Source organism: Scyliorhinus canicula, unplaced genomic scaffold (assembly GCF_902713615.1).
Source record: "Scyliorhinus canicula unplaced genomic scaffold, sScyCan1.1, whole genome shotgun sequence".
NCBI lineage: Eukaryota > Metazoa > Chordata > Chondrichthyes > Carcharhiniformes > Scyliorhinidae > Scyliorhinus > Scyliorhinus canicula.
The window spans coordinates 294,737-314,829 of record NW_024055508.1 but is presented as its reverse complement, the minus strand read 5'-3'; the positions used below and the strand labels follow the sequence as shown (position 1 = coordinate 314,829).

The 20,093-nt window shown below is 45.0% G+C and overlaps 1 protein-coding gene across 1 annotated transcript; it reads left to right on the top strand.

The window, feature by feature from the left end:
• The first annotated feature begins 10,704 nt into the window (after positions 1-10,704).
• Positions 10,705-13,229, top strand: LOC119960490 (probable G-protein coupled receptor 139). The gene is made up of 2 exons (XM_038788190.1): positions 10,705-10,846; positions 12,316-13,229. The coding sequence occupies exons 1-2, from the start codon at positions 10,705-10,707 to the stop codon at positions 13,227-13,229; spliced, it is 1,056 nt and encodes a 351-aa protein (XP_038644118.1).
• Positions 13,230-20,093: the final 6,864 nt, after the last annotated feature.

Genomic DNA, 20,093 nt, shown 5'->3' with positions numbered 1-20,093 from the left:
CTGGTCCAAAATTTTGTTTTGAAAAAAAATGACGGGAGTCACAAGAAGTGACTTGACCAATCATTAAGGGATAATTGGCACAAGAGGACAGATATACGATCATTCGAAGTATTAAGCAGAACACTAACAGATACTATGCTTGATCCCCTAGCTTTTCGACGTTCGAAGGAGGGACCAAGCATGATCAGAGCAAGATCAACAAGAAAGGAAACAGAAGGAAGAGAAGAGAGAAGGAAGATGACGGCTGCGATTGTATTTTTCTTCATCACTTAACCCCCTTACCCCCACCCCGGTCGTTAATGTTTCCCAGACACAGACCACTCCAATCCCAGTTGACGGCAACACTACCCCAACCTGATGTACCAGATTCATGACTTGGTAATCCTTGTCTTATGTGATAGAATCGCATTTGGCACTAGCGATTGACTGCATCCTAGTTCAGACCCTTAGGATGAGGAAATGGCGAAGGAGAGCATACCACTCTCGTACCTCGACGGTATTTTTTTACATAGAATTTACAGTGCAGAAGGAGGCCATTCAGCCCATCGAGTCTGCACCGGCTCTTGGAATGAACCCTACCCAAGGTCAACACATCCACCCTATCCCCATAACCCAGTAACCCCACCCAACATTAAGGGCCATTTTGGACACTAAGGGCAATTTATCATGGCCAATCCACCTAACCTGCATATCTTTGGACTGTGGGAGGAAACCGGAGCACCCGGAAGAAACCCACGCACACACGGGGAGGATGTGCAGACTCCGCACAGACAGTGACCCAAGCCGGAATCGAACCTGGGACCCTGGAGCTGTGAAGCGATTGTGCCATCCACAATGCTACCGTGCTGCCCTTTAATATATAGAATGAGATCCCCTATCTTCGGTTTCCATCAGTCCCCCGAGCCCCTTTTAATGTGATTAAAGGATTTTCTTTTTGTTGTTGCCATGCCACGTATATAAAGGAACTTTAAATGTTTTGTACCTCTGAGTTCGACTGCCGAGTCAGAGAAATGTGCCATGAATGCGGCTGCAATTTTGTATTGATAGGAAGTTTAGAATGATTCAATGTAAGTGAGTGTACTTTATTTAAGGATGGTTAGAGGTTCCCGTTGTTGATTTTGATAATGCATGTCCCCTTTGACATAGCGCCATGTAGAGATTGTGGTTAAAAATGTTCTGCAGAGTTGAGGAACGGCGCGTTATTGGGGAAATTCAAATCAATCGATTGGGAAGAGACCCAATCGATTGCAGGTTTATAGTGGGTCCGCCCAGAAGGATGCAAAGCCCCTGGGACTTATAAATTCAGGTCCCAGGACTGATTCTCTCTTCTTGACCAGCCTGCCCTCCCAGCAGAACAACTTTGCAGTAGAATAACCTTGAGAAGGCGAGGCCTGGTCAGCAGTCGCCATAAAATAAGTGTCACACAACGCACGCTACGAGAGTAGACACTCCTGACCCCTTTAGTCCACACCGACTGGAAGCCTGCGGATCCAGGACAAAGCAAGAGGCCATTGTTCCCTGATCCGGCAGTTCCCTTATTCCAGATAAGTATTGGCCTGTTAGTGGTAGGAATAGCCTAGTCTTGTACTTTTATATGCATAAGTAGTAGATAACTTTATTATAATAAACGTGCCTTGTTTGAACTTACTAACTGGTGTATTGAGTTATTGATCTGAACTTGAACTTGAATCTTGTGGCGGTATCTTAACGATACCTGCCGACTCTGGAGCTAAGCAATAAAACAGAGCCAAATTGAGTGTAAAGCACACTCACCCAGAACGAGCAACATTAGAGACTGCTCATAGCTAAATTTTAAATATCTTCGAAACTGCTGATAGCTAAATTTTAAACATCTTCGAGGACGAGCATGGCTAAATTCATACGTTGTTTTGGCCGAGCATGGCTATAGTGTAACTATCTTCAAGAACGAGCATAGCTGAATTTTAAATGTATTAGAGGCCGAAATTGGAAAATTTTATACATATTCCCGGCTGAGCATGGCTAAAATGTAAACATCTTTGAGGCAGAGAATGGCAATATTCAAACATCCTATTGGCCGAGCATGGCTACATTTTAAACGTCTTAGACGCCGAGTTGGCTAAATTTTAAACATCTTCGAGGCAGAGAATGACAAAATTCTAAACATCATCAAGGCCGAACATGGCTACATTTCAACCATTTTCAAGGCCTCGCATGGGTATATTTGAAACATCTTTGAGGTCGAGAATTACTAAATTTTAAAAAATCTTAGAGGTCGAGTATGGCAGAATTTTTTCTAAAAACAATTTTTCAATAAATTTCGCATGACCGTAACACCTACACTGCACATCTTTGGGTTGTGAGGGTGAAACCAACGCAAACTCGGGTAGAAAGTCCACACGGAGAGTGACCCAGAGCCGGGATCAAACATGGGATCAAACGCGGAGAGGGGAGAGGCAGCAGTGCTAACCCATTGTGCAACCGTGCTGCCCTGCATGGCTGAATTTTAAACATCTTAGAGAACATTGCCCTAAAGTAAACATCCTATTTAAACAGTGCCCTACAGTAAACAGTCTATTTAAGCATCACCCGACAGTAAACAGTCTATTTAAACAGTGCCCTACAGTAAACAATTTATTGAACAGTGTGCAACAGTAAACAGAGACTACATAAACAATGTCCTACAGTTAACAGTCTATTTAAACAGTACCCTATAGCAAAAACGTGAGGTTTTAAACTCGTATGGCGGGTGGGGGGGGGGGGGGGGGGGGGTATAGGAGCAATAGGTCAGAAGGTGAAAACATTGAAGGAAAACTGGGGAATAGAGCCAGTATGGCTTTGGGGAAGAGCAGACAGGGAGATGTTGCTGCAAACAGAGTGAATGGTGGACTGAAGTGCATATGTTCCAATGCAAGACGTATAATGGGTAAGGCAGAATAATTTAGAACTTGGATTAGTACCTGGGACTATGATGTTGTATCCATTACAGGGACCAGGTTGAGGGAAGGACAGGATTGGCAGCCAAACGTGCCAGTATTTAGATGTTTCAGGCCGGATAGGGGGGGGGGATGTAAAAGGGGTGTCGGAGTTGCGCTACTGGTTCGGGAGGACACCTCAGAGGGCAGCGAGTCTATATGGGTAGATATCAGGAAAAAGAAGGGTGCAGCCACAATGTTGGGGGCTTACTACTGGCCTCCCAACAGCCAGCGGGAGGTAGAGCAAATAGGCAGATAGATTTTGGAACGGAGTGTAAGGTACACAATTGTTCTGATGGGAGACTTCAACTTCCCGAATATGGATTGGGACTCACTTAGTGCTAGGAGCTTGGACGGGGCAGAGTTTGTAAGGAGAAACCAGGATGGCTTCTTAAAACAATATATCGATAGTCCAACGAGGGTAGGGGCTGTACTGGACCTGGTATTGGGGAATGAGCCCGGACAGGTGATTGAAGTTTCAGTAGGGGAGCATTTCTGGAACAGTGACCACAATTAAGTATGTTTTGACGTGCTCGTGGAGAAGGATACGGGTGTTATAGGGTGAACGTGCTAAATTCGGGGAAGGCTAATTATAACAATATTAGCCGGAAACTGAAGAACCCAGACTGGAGACGGATGTTTGAGGGTAAATCAACATTTGACATGTGGGAGGCTTTCAAATGTAAGTTGAAAGGAATTCAGGACCGATATGTTCCCTTGTGGAAGACGGATAAATAAGGCAAATTTAGTGAATCTTGGATAAGGAGAGGTATTGTAGGCCTCGTCAAAAAGAAGAAGCAGGCAGTTGTCTGGGCTAGAAGGCTGGGAACAGACGAAACCCATGTGGAATACAAGGAAAGAAGGCAGGAACTTAAGCAAGGAGCCAGGAGGGCTAAACTGGGGTCACGAAAAGTAATTGGCAAATAGGGTTCAGGAAAATCCCCAAGCTTTGTACACGTACATATAAAAGCACGAGGGTAGCCAGGGAACGGGTTGGCCCACTGATTGATAGGCAAGGGAATCTATGTGTGGAGTCAGAGAAAATGGACGACGTACTAAATTAATACTTTGCATCAGTATTCACCAAAGAGAAGGAATTGGTGGACGTTGATTCTGAAGAAGGGTGTGTCGGTAGTCTGGGTCACATTGAGATCCAAAAAGACGAGGTTCTGTGCATTTTGAATATTAGTAAGGTAGATAAGTGCCCAGGGCCTAATGGAATCTGCTCCAGAATACTGAAGGAGGCAAGTGAGTAAATTGAATAAATGTTTGGATCCTCACTGTCTTCAGGTGATGTCCCGGAGTACTGGAGAATAGCCAATGTAGTTCCTTTGTTTAAGAAGGGTAGCAAGGATAATCCAGGGAACTACAGGCTGGTGAGCCTTACGTCAGTGGTAGGGAAATTACTGGAGAGAATTCTTCGAGACAGAATCTACTCCCATTTGGAAGCCAATGGACGTATTTGTGAGATGCAGCACGGTTTTGTGAGGCTAGGTCATGCCTCACTAACTTGATAGTGTTTTTCGAGGAGGTCACAAAGATGATTGATTCAGGTAGGGGAGTGGATGATGTCTATATGGACTTCAGTAGGCCTTTGACAAGGTCCCTCATGGCAGATTGTACAAAAGGAGAGGTCACGGGATCACGGGTGAGGTGACAAGATGGATACACAACTGGCTAGGTCAGAGAAGGCAGAGTGTAGCAATGGAAGCGTGCTTTTCTGATTGGAGTGCTGTGACGTGGTATTCCGCAGGGATCAGTGCTGGCTCCTTTGCTGATTGTACTTCACAAAAATGATTTTGGAGGAAAATCTGGTCTGATTAGTAAGTTTGCAGACGCCACAAAGGTTCGTAGAATTGCGGATAGAATTCAGCAGGATTTAGATAGTTTGAAGACTTGGGCGGAGAGATGGCAGATGAAGATCAATCCGGACAAATGTGAGGTCATGCATTTTGGAAGGGCTAATGCAGGTATGGAATATACAGTGAATGGTAGAACTCTCAAGAGTATTGACAGTCAGAGAAATATTGTTGTACAGGTCCAATGGTCACTGAAAGGGGCACCACAGTTGGAGAAAGTAGTCAAGAACGTATACTGCATGCTTGCCTTCATTGGCCGGGGCATTGAGTATAAGAATCGGCACGTCATATTCCAACTGTATAGAAGCTTAGTTAGGCCACACTTGGAGTATCGTGCTCAATTCTGGTCCCCACACTAACAGAAGGATATGGAGGCTTCAGAGAGGGTTCAGAAGAGATTTACCAGAATGTTGCCTGGTATGGAGTGCATTAGCTATGAAGAACGGTTGAATATACTCGGTTTGTTCTCACAGGGTAATTATTTACACCTGCTAGTAATCTCACTGGAACGAAGGAGGTTGAGTGGCGACCTGTTAGAGGTCTACAAAATTATGAGGGGCAGATTCAGAGTGGATAGAAAGAGGCGTTTTCCCAGGTAGAGTGGTCAAATACTACGAGGCATTGGTTTAAGGTGCGAGTGGCAAGGTTTAGAGATTGACGATGCAAGTTTTTTACACAGATGGTTGTGGGTGCTAGCTTTGTTAAATAGAACATAGACATAGAACAGTACAGGCACTCCGGCCCTCGATGTTGTGCCGAGCAATGATCACCCTACTCAAACCCACGTATCCACCCTATACCCGTAACCCAACCCCCCCTCCTTAACCTTACTTTTTAGGACACTACTGCAATTTGGCATGGCCAATCCACCTACCCCGCACATCTTTGGACTTTGGGAGGAAACCGGAGCACCCGGAGGAAACCCACGCACACACGGGGAGGACGTGCAGACTCCACACAGACAGTGACCCAGCCGGGAATCGAACCTGGGACCCTGGAGCTGTGAAGCATTTATGCTAACCACCATGCTACCGTGCTTGCCACGGTTCGTTCGTTTTGTTCGTTTTGATTTGGAATAGTCAATAACTAATTATCCTTCCATATGAACAGCACGTGCACTGATTATTGTCCTCTCCCTCTGAGCAGCACCTACTCTGACTAGTTTCCCTCCCTGTGAACAGCCCCAACCGTGGCGAATTCACCTTCCATGTGAACAGCACCTACCCTGACTAATTCCCCCTCCCTGTGAAAAGCACCTACCCTGACTAATTCCCCCCCCCCCCCTGTGATACTGTGTAAGTAGACAGGATTGAGACTGATTCGTGGGATGCTGTTTAAGTCGGCTATGTTTACTGCAGTAGACTGTTAAAATAGACAGTTCACTGTGGGGAAGAGTGCAACTAGACTGATTACTGTAGGACACTGTATAAACAGGCTGTTTAGTATGGAACACTGTTTAAATAGACCCTGTTAAAAGAACAAAGAACAAAGAAAAGTACCACACAGCATCAGGCCCTTCGGCACTCCTAACCTGTTGCGACCATGTTGCCCGTCCAAAAATAATCGTTTACACTTCCTGGGTCCGTATCCCTCTGTTCCAATCTTATTCATGTATTTGTCAAGATGCCCTTTAAACGTCACCATCGCCCCTGATTCCATCCCCTCTTCTGGCTGCGAACTCCAGGCACCGAGTACCCTCTGTGTAAAACAACTTGCCTTGTATATCTCCTCTAAACCTAGCCCCTCGCACCTTAATGCTATGCTCCCTAGTAATTGACCCCATTACTCTGGGAAAAAGTATCTGATTATCAACTCTGTCGATGCCCCTTATAATTTTATAGACCTCTGTCAGGTCGCACATCATCCTCCTTCTTCCAGTGTAATTACCTGTAAGTGTAATTGATTACCCTGTGCATTGATCGTAGCCTATCAAACTAATCTGTCCATTTTTGGAATCCCCTGTGCCCTGGCAAGTGTATCTGTGCTCTCCCATCCAGACTGACATGTTTTTATTTCTGAATTTATCTGTGTGTGACTCCCTACTGAACCCGTACACTGTGACCCATTCCCCCAGCCAATCCAGTTGTCACACCTTCGAACAGTATCAGCAAACCCACCGCAAAGTAGTAGATTACAGTCCGATTCAGGTGCAACTAATCCGAGAGTTAAATGTTGCGCCTTTCCCAGGAACTGAATCAGTGGCCTTGTCGCCTGCACCATCTCAGTAGCAGCCATTCATCTGCTATACCCCCTTCATCCAACCCTCGCTGTCAAAGATCCGGATATATTAACCTCTGACGCCATCTTTTCAATCTGCTCCGAAAACCGTAAATTCTTAATGCAGGACCTCGTCCAATTGTACCAATGTCGTTGGTACCAATGGAACCCACGACCTCTGTCTGTTATCACTCCCCATTCAGAATGTCCTTCAAGGGTTTGCCGACATTCATGACACTGGCACCAGTCAGGCTAAATGCCATCCTGGACTCAGAGAGACGGCGGTAGAAACGCTCGTTGGACTTCTCACAGCGCAATGACCTTGTTTCTCGTGCATTCCCCAGATTAAACGTCGTTTCCAGTGTTTTCAAAACAGATAAACTGTCCTTGAATTTAATGCATGCTAGTTCTTTCCTAATCTGATGATTCCCCCTCATTATAACTAGTGCTGCCAATTTTTATTCAATGTACATTAATGATCTGGAAGAAGGTACTGAAGGCACTGTTGCTAAGTTTGCAGATGATACAATGAACATCAGAGGGGCAGGCAGTATTGACGAAGCAAGAGGGCTTCAGAAGATCACGCTAGTAGAGAGTGGACGTGGAGAAGATGTTTCCACTTGTAGGAAAAACTAGAACCGGGTAACACCATCTCAGAATAATGGGACAACCGTTTAAAACAGAGATGAGGAGGAATTTCTTCAGCCCGAGGGTGGTGAATCTGTGGAACTCTTTCACTGTGCCAATTCACTGTGTCTTTAAGACATATATACATAGATCTTTGCTCAATAAGGGGATCAGGGGTTATGGGTAGAAGGCTGCAGGATGGGGATGAGAAAATTCCAGCCATGATTAAATGGCGGAGCAGACTCGAATGTCCGTGGCATAATTCTGCTCCTCTATCTTACCCCTTTAACTGCCAAAATAATACTCTTCACTTTCTACACTGACTTCCCTCTCCACACTTTAAATTACCCTTCACTACTTTCACTTATTCACAATTCTGTTATGTCCTCCTTATCTTTCATCTACGTTTCCGCCTTCATTCTCCATTCCATTTACAAACTCTCGGTTTCCACTCTTTACATTCCCTCCCAGCCACTCTTCAATTGTCAACAATCCACTCTGTGAGCTTCCTGACATGTTGCACTATTTCAAACTCCTCACATATCAATCTATTCGTCTCGTGTACTTTCCTTTCCTCTCAATATACTTTATTTATTCTCTCCGCCTCTCTAATGCGCTTTATTCTACCCTCAACTCTTCTTATTCATCTCTCAGTTCGACAAGAATTTGCAAATGTAAAATGAAATTGATTATCATACAAAGCTATGCGGAGGCACAGGTAGTGTTGAGGAATCAGGGGACGACATAAAGTCTTGGTAAGTCCAGCGGGTGGGCAAAGAAGTAGCAGATTGAATGCAATGGGCTACAGTATGAGGTCATGCACTTTGATAGAATGAATGGATGCACAGAGTATTTTCTAAATGTAGAAATGCTGAGAAAATGAGAAGCACGCGTCCTAGCCGAAGATTACCTTAAAATTAACGTGCAAGTTCAGTCAGTACTTTGGAAGGCAAATGCAATGTTAGCATTTATGTTGAGAGGATAGAATACAAGAGCAGTGATGTACTTCTGTGCCTGTATAATGTTATTGTCAGACCCCATTAGGAGCATTGTCAGCTGTTTGGGGCCCAGTATCTCAGGCAGGATGTGTTCGTCTTGGCAAGTGTCCAGAGGGGGTTCAGAAGAATGATGGCTGGAATGGAGAGCCAGCCGTAAGGAGCAGTTGGGGACTCTGGGTCTGTACTCGTTGGAGTTTTGAAGGATGAGGGTGGATCTTATTGAAACTTACAGAATACTGAGAGGCCTGGATAGATTGGTCGTTGAGAGGACTGTTCCACTGGTAAGAAAAACTAGAACACGAGGACACAGTATCAGACGAAATGGACAATACAAAAAACTGCAATGAGGAGGAATTTCTTCAACCAAAGGGTACTGAATCTGTGGAACTCTTTACTGCAGAAGGCTGTGGAGGCCAACACTGCCTCTAAGACAGCGATAGATAGGTTTTTGATTAAGAAGGAGGTCAAGGCAGGTAAGAAACATAACAACCATTACCGAATGGCGGAGCCGACTCGATGGGCGAATGGCCTAATTATGTTCCTAAACCCTGTCGACTTATGGTCTTATGATATAGATTTGGTGCGCGGGGGTCAGGGAGATGTTAGCTATTTTGTAGAAACTAATTCCTTTGAACGTTCGGTATGAATGGAAACAGACTTAGGACAATGATTAAATGTATCACAGAGATAAAAAGGCGGTGAAATGTTATGAGGTTACATAGAATTGTTTGGAATATCTGAAACGTCTACATCTTCCCCTGAGCTGAAAATTCATATTTATTATTCTGGAAGGAAATCGTTTAATTACACTCATAACCAATCGAGTAACTAAATCTGTCGATCTATTTCCGAAGTTCCCATCTAAAGCATGTTGTACCTCCTGCCAAATCAATGCACCCTTGACCTTGTTTCGTCCTCCCACTCTGATGAATTTTGACTGAGCCAAAATATCTGCCCACCGATATCAATTGAAACAACGATTTCGGTGGTCAATATTTTCACTGACCTATATTGATACTCCCCAGGCGCAAAGAAAAACAGAAACAACAATGTCACACTCCAACAAGTGTTTTAAAGTCTCTTTATGGCCTTGCTCTGCCTGACACGTCATTGAATCCAGTGCCATCAGCTGGAACCACTAATTCTGTTGTATCCAATCAGTGCCTTGTCCATGTGCAACAAGACCTCCCTGTTTGTGTGCTCACCTGCCGCTAAAACATAGAACAACGTTCCATTTTACGCACCTCTGGCCTTCTCAACGTCCATGCTGGCTTTTAATGTCTGATTCACGAGGACCCCACCTCTCATGAAACTCCTCTGCACGGCATATTTCTGCTGTCCTTCTGCATTTGAATAATATTGAGATCCTTTATTCTTCCCATCAATGTATAACATCACATTTCCCAACATGATATTCCATTTGCCAAGTTTGTTCATTCACCCAAACTGTCTATGTCCCTCTGTAACTCTGTTCCTTCCTCACCACTTGTCTGCCAAGTTATTGTAGCGTGAGCAGGGGAGAGCATACAACAGATGTGAGAATTAGACACACAAACATATAGCAGTTTCTCAAAGAGTGGAGGTAAATTGAAGATGGGGCAAAGTGAAATAGATTTTCTATAAAAGGGAAACAGAATAAGAGAGAAAATAAATTTGGAAACATGAATGCGGAAGGACCAGAGAAAAATAATCTAGGGAAACTGAAAGGAACAAAGACGAAAATTATTTAATAAGAATAAGGACTGTGACTGCGACATTGTGAGTGAGGGGATGATGCGAGGGCATAGGCAATTAGTGCCCAGTATCCAAATGCAAAAACGATGTTGATCTCCATGGTTTTGAAACAAGCAACATTGCATATTTAAATGTAGTCGTCATCTTTGAGTTTCGAGCCTGATCCATAGATTGTGATGTAATCCCCAATGAGACTGACAGCGAGAGCGCAGCTGCTGTCAGTGGATTGTTTGTTCAGCAACCTGTAAAGAACATCACTAGGGATGTATAGACCTCGGATCACTAAGCATCCAGTTTAATATAAATAAACCGTTCATGGTACTTTACTGTGTCAAACACCAGGGGTCAGATCTTCACCAACACCAGCACGAGTCCTTGACACAGAAAATGCGTTTGTCAAAATCTTCAGAGACAACAGCTGTGTACTATCCTGTGCTCGCAACAGTCGGTGCACCTGGTAAATTACTTCTAGATCTTGAAATGTTGAACTTGTTTCTGTTTAATGTTCAAAGCCGGGCAAATGTATTGCGTTGACCTTCAATTTTGAGCTAAACATGGTGATGATTTTTTAACGTTCTTCAGTTTGACCATGAGAATAACTATCTGATCGTGAAAACTGGTACATTATCTCTGAATGCGTCCTTTACCCCTCTGCATTACAGTACTGATATTTTTGTTTATTCACATTTTGATATGTTTTCTCCTGATTATATATATTTGTCAGATATTCTGCAACTCCCTTTTCCTCCCTTTGGACTCCCGTACCACCGACCAGCTTCATGTTTAATGATGTTCTGCCTTTCTAAATGTAGCGCAGTGTTTTCTTTCTGCACCTTTCCGCTCCGTTTCCGATCACCATTTCAGAGCGGTTGATCAGACTGCTCATTTTTATCATTGGTTTGTTCTCTGGCGATCTGGTCATCATCCTTATTTTCTGTCCCCTCAAACCATTAACCGTGGACGTTATCGGCTTGCCAACTCGGCTTTCTACCCAGTTTTAATGCATCCATGGAAACAGCTAATTGAACGCCATCTGAAATCTCAAACATAGCATTACAGCATTACAGCTGAGAGGTGATAATCCACAATGTCTGCCAACACCAAGAACTGGATATTCAGGAGATTATCGCAGCTCGCCGGGGGTGTGGATATCAGTATATGGAACTTCAAATGACCCTCATTGTGGCAGCAGATGTTCTATATTGAGTGTTGACCAGTTATAGCATCATAGAATGATATCATAGAATCATAGACTTTACAGTGACTAAGGAGGCCGTTCAGCACATCGAGTCTGCACCGGCCCTTGGGCCCTTGGAAAGAGCACCCCACTTAAGCCCGGCACCTCCACCCCATCTATGTAACCCATTAACCCCACTTTACACCTTTTGGACACTAAGGGCAATTTATCATCTCCAATCCACCTGACCTGCACATCTTCGGACTGTGGGAGGAAACCGGAGCACCCAGAGAAAACCCACGCACATACATGTAGAACGTGCAGACTCCGCAAAGGCAGTGCCTCAAGCCGAGAATCGAACCTGGGACCCTGTAGCTGTGAAGCAACAGTGCTAACCACTATGTTACAGTTCGTTTGGCATAATCACGTTCCCGGACTATAACCTGGCGGTAGCACAATCTTCAAGACTGTTGCCTCAGAGCTCCAGTGTCCCAGGGTCGATTTGTGGCATGGGTCACTGTCAGTGTGGAGTCTGCACGTTCCCCCCGTGTCTGCATGGGTTTCCTCCGGGGGCTCCGGTTTCCTCCCACAAGTCCCGAAATATGTGCCTGTTACATGTGAATGTGACTTTCTGAATGTTTTCTCTGTGTACCGAAACATGTGGAGACTTCCACAGTAACCTCATCGCAGTGTTCATGTGCGCCTGCTTGTGACATTATTATGTCTGGTTTCTATTCTACTTCTCACAGTGAACATCGTTACAATCGCAATCCTGTCTTTCAAAGACTGTGGCCTCTCCAAATGCATCACCCGCTATCTGGTGGCCATGGCGGCAGCCGATCTCATGGTTATTGTCTGGAATGTAATCTTACATCGCGTTGCTACAATATATTGGGATTACACTTTCCTGCTCTACACTCCCGTGTGCAGATTCATTCTCTTCATGTCTCCAGCTGCAATCGATATTTCTGTTTGGCTGACTGTCTCTTTTACCTTTGATCGCCTGGTGGCCATTTGCTATCAGAAGTTGAAAACCAAGTACTGCACCGAGAAAACGGCTGTTGTTGTTATCACCACGGTGAGTTCGCTGCTCTGCTTGAAGAACATTCCCTGGCCCTTCCTGTATTCCTCTTATTACAACTGGAGGCCGTGGGGATGCATGCTATCCACATATTTTTTCATTGAGCCGATTATGATAGCATATTCTTGGATTGAGCAGCTGCTAACCCCAGTGATTCCTTTCTTTCTGATTTTGTTCTTTAATATTGTCACCGTCAGACGCATTGTAATAGCCAGTCGCGGCCGAACCAGCCTCCGGCAGCACAGCAGTGACAGGGATGAAAATGATCCTGAGCTGATCAACCGGAGACGATCCATTGTGTTACTCTTTGCAATATCCAGTAGTTTTATCCTGCTCTGGATGACAACAGTTATATATTTCATATGCGTTAGAATTACGTCGGCCTTCAAGAGCAGATATATACTTACCCCCTTTCCTGAATTTCAAGAGGCTGGGATTATGCTGCAGCTTCTGAGCTCCTGCACCAACACAGCTATTTACACAATAACCCAGAGAAAGTTCAGAAACATGCTGCTCAGTGCGTTCAAATATCCCTTCACACTGATAGGGAAATTAGTGAAATGTGGCAGAAAACATTACTGAAGACGGGACTCCCATAATCCTTGTCCCATTTCAAATTGATTACAATTATCGCCCATAATTAATAAATCCAATCAGCAGAAGATCAAATAATTTTCACTGATTTTTGAAAACAGTCTATTTGTTGTAAAAATGAACCAGCATTAAATTGACGAACATCAGCAATCCAATGACTGAAGAAAATACATGCAATGCGCGTAGCACACTAAAATATTGTAACCTGTTCATTTGTCAAATTACTTCACAATACTGATAGAAATGGAGAAACCAAATTTGTCCAATTGGATATTGATGCTTATTTCCACTGAACCATACTACTAATTAACCCCAGTTCATGGCGCTTTTTTCCATAATCCTCATCACTTATTTACGAGTTTACTTAACACATACTAATTATTCAGTACCTGTAATAATTTAATAAATGTTCTAGAATTTTAAATGAAAAATGTATGGTGTTGATTGTCGTGAGAACATGCTTACACTTCGAACAATTTTGTGTTGTGGAACTGCAAGAATGTTCATTACATTTGAAGTAAAGGTATTATTCTAATAACAGAAGTAAACAGCGAAGCAGGAAGTTCAGAGGAGCAGTTCAAACTGGCATGCTGCAGCCTATGGGGTTGATGTAGAATATGGTGAGAGATGCCAGATGCTGGACGGGTAGTAGAAATGGAATTGAAATATTGCCGCAGAGAAGAGAATCATCAGTTGCATTGTGCTGCATGTCGAAAACGTGTTGGAGATGGAAATGGGGGAGGGTGCTGAACTCCCACGCGGTTAAAGCTGTAGATTATTTTGTCATAAGTGAAGGGGAGGGCAGCGATACGTTGAAGTGGAAAGGCGGTGGTCAATATCGAATAGTAATTCCCATAGAGATACGTGATTAGGAGTAGGCAAAGCTCCGGGTTCTTTGAAGACCTTGAAAAATGGTATACTGAAGGCAAGAAAATGAGATGGATGTTGCATGATGAGTGGAGGAATGACAGTGGAGGTATGGAGGTGGTTATTGAACTGGCAGCAGGGGTTGAAAAGTGGATAATGAAGGCAATGATTTGGCGTGGATAAAATTGCGCATATCCGAGTTGCAACGGTTTGGTAGCCGTAAGGGGACGGATTAAGGCATTGCAGTATGGAGAATGTGCAAGTATAGGTGTGGACAGGGGAGTGATGTTAGAAGCAGTGGATTGGAAAGCTTTGGTCAAGTATTGTGGACAGGATGGGTCATTATTTGGAGGTGTTAATCGACTACATGAAGATAAAGAGTGTGGGTAGGTATGGAGCAAAACTGACGATGATGAGGTGCATTGTGAAGATATGTAGGAGAGAAGGGGTGTGACAACAGAAGGTCATGACAGTGAGGGTTTTTGTACAGGACCATGTTAGGACTGATTGGGTAGATTGTGCTGGGGAGTGTCTGGACGAGAGTGGAATTATGGAGTTGGGAATAAACGCCACAGAATGATTTAAGGATTTGGAGGTGTACGTATAGAAGTGGTATACGTGTGAGTGAATGTTCGGTGAGGGAGCAGGTACAGAGGGGTAGGTGTACCTATGGAGGTGGTATCTGAGAGAGGGACATTTTTATGGGTGAGGCAGGGTGCAGGTATAGACGGGGGGAGGAGTGAACGCATAGAGTTGGTATAGGAGAGACTAAAAGTTGTTGGAGAAGCAGGGGGCAGGTACAGACTGGGATGTGCACGGATAGACGTGGTATAGGAGTGAGTGAAATATGTTTGGAGGCGATGGGAGCAGGTACAGACGAGGTGTGTACTCTACATAGGCTGTAGAGGAGTGAGTGAAAGTTGTTTGGGGAAGCAGGGTGCAGGTACAGAAGAAGTGTATACGTATAAAGGTGTTAGAGGAGTGATGGATTGTTGTTAGTAGAGGTAGGAGCAGGTACAGAGGGGGGCAGGTACAGAAGAAGTGTATACGTATAAAGGTGTTAGAGGAGTGACGTAATGCTGTTAGTAGAAGTAGGAGCAGGTATAGAGTGCGGAGGCGTGTACGTATTGAGGTGGTATAGGAGTGAGCGACAATTCCTCTTCAAAGAATTATAACAGATTTGTCAAGCATGGTTTTTCCCTTCTAACTCCATGCTGACTCTCACTGATCCGGCCATTGCTTTCTAAACGTTTCATTTTAAATCCTCGAATAAAGGATTCACGCATTTTCCCCACTACCGAAGTAAGTCTTACTGGTTATAATTCCATGTTTTTCTCTACCTCCCTTTTTTGATATCAGAATGGCGTGAGCTACCGTCCCATCTGCAGGGACAGTTCCAGAGTCTTTAGAATCCCGAAGATGACCACCAATGCATCCACTGTTTCCATAGCCACCTCCGAAGGCACTCCGGGATGCAAATTCTCAGGACCTGGGAATTTATCCGCCTTCAATTCCTTCAGTTTTTCCAGCATTATTTATCCACTAATGCTTATCTTCCTCAGTTCTTCCCTCTCACTAAACCTTTCGTTCTCCAAGATTTCTGGGATCTGATTTGAGGCCTCATTTGTGAATACACAACAACTTATGTATTCAATTGCTCAGCCATTTATTTGGCCCGTTATTATGCATTCTCCTGTTCCTGTCTGTAATGGGCCTACTTTTCTCTTTACCAATCTCTTTCCTCTTCACATATCTGTGGAAACCCTTTATGTTTCCTGCAAGCTTCCTTTCGTATTTTCCTTCCCCTTCTTAATCATCCCTCCGTCCTTTTTTGCTGAATTCTAAACTGCTTCCAATCCTCAGACCTATTATTTTTCTTGGCCAATCTGTATGCTTCTTCCTTTTATCGGATACTATTTCTAATTTCCTTTGTAAGCCATGGATTGGCCCTCTTACCCCCTATTGCTTTTGCGCCAGACAGGAATGAACAGTTGCTGTAGTTCCTCCATGCGTTCATTGAATGTTTGCCATTGTCTATCCACTGTCAGGCGACGGGGCTGGATTAGCTCACTGGGCTATATCGCTGGCTTTTAAAGCAGACCAAGCAGGACAGCAGCACGGTTCAGTCCACGGACAGGCGCCGGAATGTGGCGACTAGGGACTTATTACAGTACCAGTGAAGCCTACTCGTGACAATAAGCAATTTTCCTTTTTTTTTCATTTCATCCGTTTATGTAACTGTCCGCAATCTATCAAGGCCAACTCACGCCTCATATCATAATAGTTCTCTTTATTAAGATTCAGCACACGAGCCTCCGAACTAACTACTTCACTCTCCATATTGATAAAAAAAATTATCATGTTATGGTCTATCATACCCAAGTGGTCACGCACAGCCAGATTGGCAATGATATCCTTCTCATGAAAACAGTATCCAGTCTAACATGGGCTGCTCTCTAGTTGGTTCCTCCGCTTATTGGTAAAGAAAACCATTCCGTATACAGTCTAGGAAATCCTCCTCTCCAGCATTGTGGCTAATTTTATATGCCCAATTATGGGAAATTAATATCACCCATGATCGCCGATATTCCTTTATTACATACATTTGGATTTTTTGGTTAATGCAATTCCCAACCTCACCAGTGCAGTTTGGGGTCTATATATGACAAACACTAATGATTTTTGTCTCTTGGGATTTCTCAACTCATACAGATTGCACGTTTTCAGAGCTAGATCCTTTCCTACTATTGTGCTAATTTCTTCTTTAACCAGCAGTGCCACGCCACCACCTTTTTAATGCCTGTTCATCCTAAATGCTGAGAACCCTGGGACATTCAGTTGCCTTCCATATTCACCCTGCAGCCATGTCTCCATTATCCCAATTATATCATGCGCATTTATATCGATCTGCACGATTAGTTCATCCACTTTATTGCAAATGCTCCGCACATTCAGGTACAGAGCCATTATGTTTGTTTTTTCACAATCTTTTTTTTGCTCCCAATATTTTTCTCCAGCGCCCTGTTTGAGTTCTGCCCTTGGTTTCTCCACCTATCTCTTTTCGTGTTACTTTTTCTACCGTTTGCATTTGTCATTGCTCCCCGTTCTCTGCCTTATTGATAGGTTCCCACCCCCCTGGCATATTAGTTTAAACCGTCCCCAACCGTCTAGGAAATATCCCACGGGCCCCTCCCCGGACATCAGTTTCCAGACCTGCACTGGTTTAACCCATCCGGTTTGTACATGTGCCACCTCCACCAGAACCGGTCCCAATTCGCCAGGAATCTAAAATTCTCCCCCTGACAACCATACCTTCAGCCACCTATTTAATCCTGTATATCCTTTCAACTTCTCCTCTGGCCTGCACGTTGCACAGGTAGTAATCCTGAGATCACAACCTTGGATGCCCGATCTATTTGTGGAATGATCCAGGACAATAGGGAGAGGCTGGAATAGTGGGATCTGTTTCTGGACGACCAGGACAATAGGGAGAGGCTGGGGTAGTGGGAGCTGATTGTCGATGACCCAGGACAATGGGGAGAGGCTGGGGCAGTGGAATCGGTTTGTGGAATGATCCAGGACAATAGGGGAAGGCTGGACAGTGGGATTTGTTTGTGGAATGATCCAGGACATAGATGATACTGGGGCAGTGGGATCTGTTCCTGGAATGATACTCGACAATACGGATAGGCTATGGAAGTGAGATCTTTTCTTGATTGACCCAGAACAATACGAAGAGGCTGGAGCTGTGGATCTGTTTGTTGAATGATCCTGGACAATAAGGAAGGCTGTAACAGTGGATCTGTTTCGGATTGATCCAGAACAATAGGGGGAGGCGGGGGCAGTGGGATATGTTTGTGGAATAACCCAGGACATTAGGGAAAGGCTGGGGCAGTGGGAGCTGTTTGTTGAATGATCTAGGACAATAGGAAGAAGCTGGGGCATTGGGAGCTGTATGTGGACTGATCCAGGACTATAAGGAGAGGCTGGGAGAGTGGAATATGATTGTCGAATGCTCCAGGGCAACGGGAGAGGCCGGGCGCTGGAATGTGTTTGTGGAATGACCCTGATAATAGGGAAAAGCAAGGACAGTGGGATCTGTTTGTGGAATGATCCTCGACAATAAGGGGAGGCTGAGACAGATAGACCTGTTTCTGGATTGATCCGGGACACTAGGTAAAGGACAGGACAAGTGGGACCTGTTTCGGGATTAATCCACACAATAGGGAGAGTCTGGTGTAGCGGGATTTGTATGTTGAATGATCCAGGACAAAAGGGGAGAGGTTTGGCGAGTGCAATCAGTTTGAGGCATGTTCTCGGGAAATGGGTGATGCTGGGGCAGTGCGATTAGTTTGTGCATTGACACAGGGCTATGGGCGAGAGAGCGGGGCATGAGTTTTTTGGGCATGGATATAGGGCTATGGGGAGAGAGAGGGGCAGTGGATTAGATTGGGGAATGATACAGGACTATGGGGAGATAGCAAGGCAGTGGGTTTAGTTTGTGGATTGATACAGGGCTATGGGGGAGAGTGGGGCAGTGGGTTTATTCTGGGGATTGATACGTGCTATTGGGAGAGAGGTGGGCAGTGGGATTAGTTTGGGGATTGATGCAGGATAATGGGGAGTGAGTGGGCAGTGGGTTTATTCGGTGGATTGATACGTGCGATGGGGAGAGAACGGGGCAGTGGGATTAGTTAGCGGAATAACACAGGGCTATGGGGAGAGTAGGGAAGTGGGATTAGTTTCAGGATGGATACGGGCTATGAGGGAAGAGTGAGGCAGTGGGTTCAGTCTGGGGATTTATACAGAGCTATGGGGAGAGGAGCTGGGCAGTGCATTTGGTTCGTGGATTGATGCAGGGCTATGGGAGTGAGTGGGGCAGTGGGATTAGTTTGTGGATTGATACAGGGCTATGGGGAGAGAGTGGGTCAGTGGGATTAGTTTGTGGATTGATACAGGGCTATGGGGAGAGAGTGGGTCAGTGGGATTAGTTTGTGGATTGATACAGGGCTATGTGGGGAGAGAGTGGGTCAGTGGGATTAGTTTGTGGATTGATACAGGGCTAGGTGGGGAGAGCGGGCAGCGGGTATTATTTGGGCATTGATACAATGCTATGGGGAGGGAGTCGATCAGTGGGATTAGTTTTGGGTCGGTACAGGGCTTTGGAGATATAGTGGAGCAGTGGGATCGTTTCCGGGGTTGATACAGGGCTATGGGGAGAGAGTGGGGCAGTGAGATTAGTTTGGGTATTGATACAGGGCTGCGGGGAAAGAGTGGGGAAGGTATGTTATTTGGGGATTGATACACGGCTATGGGGAGTGAGTGGGTAGTGGGATGAGTTGGGGATTGATACGGGTCTATGGGGGGAGAGCGGGGCAATGGGATACGTCTGGGGATTGATACATGTTTTGGGGAGAGTGCGGTACAGTGGGATTAGTTTGGGATTGATACAGGGCTATGAGGAGAGAGAGGGGCAGTGTGATTAGTTTGAGGATTGATACACGGGTATGGGGAGAGAGTGGAGCAGTGGGATTAGTTTGGGATTGATACAGGGATATTGGGAGAGTGGGGCAGTGGGATTAGTTTCTGGATTGATACAGGGCTATGGGAATGGATTCGAGCAAGGGGGATTAATTTGTGGATTGATGCACGGTTTGGAGAGAGCGCTGGCCTTAGTTTGGGGATGGATACAGGGCTATAGGGAGGGAGTCGAGCAATGGGAATGTTATTCCGGACTGACCAGGGCTATGGGTAGAGCATGGGGCGGTGGGATTAGTTTGCGGATTGATACACGGCTACGGGGAGCGAGCGGGGATGGATAGACGACTATGGGGAGAGAGCTGGGCAGTGGGATTCGTTTGTGGATTGATACAGGGCTATGGGGAGAGAGTGGGGCGGAGGGATTAGTTTGGAGATTGATACTGGCTATGGGAGAGAGCTGGGCAGTGAGATTAGTTTGGGGATTGATACACGGCTATGGGGGAG

What these genes read in the sequence shown, in the direction of transcription:
- LOC119960490 (XM_038788190.1), top strand. Translation starts at nt 10,705, where the DNA reads ATGGTACTTTACTGTGTCAAACACCAGGGGTCAGATCTTCACCAACAC. An exon ending in CGCAACAGTCGGTGCACCTG is followed by an intron (nt 10,847 to 12,315) that starts GTAAATTACTTC and finishes TACTTCTCACAG; the next exon opens with TGAACATCGTTACAATCGCA.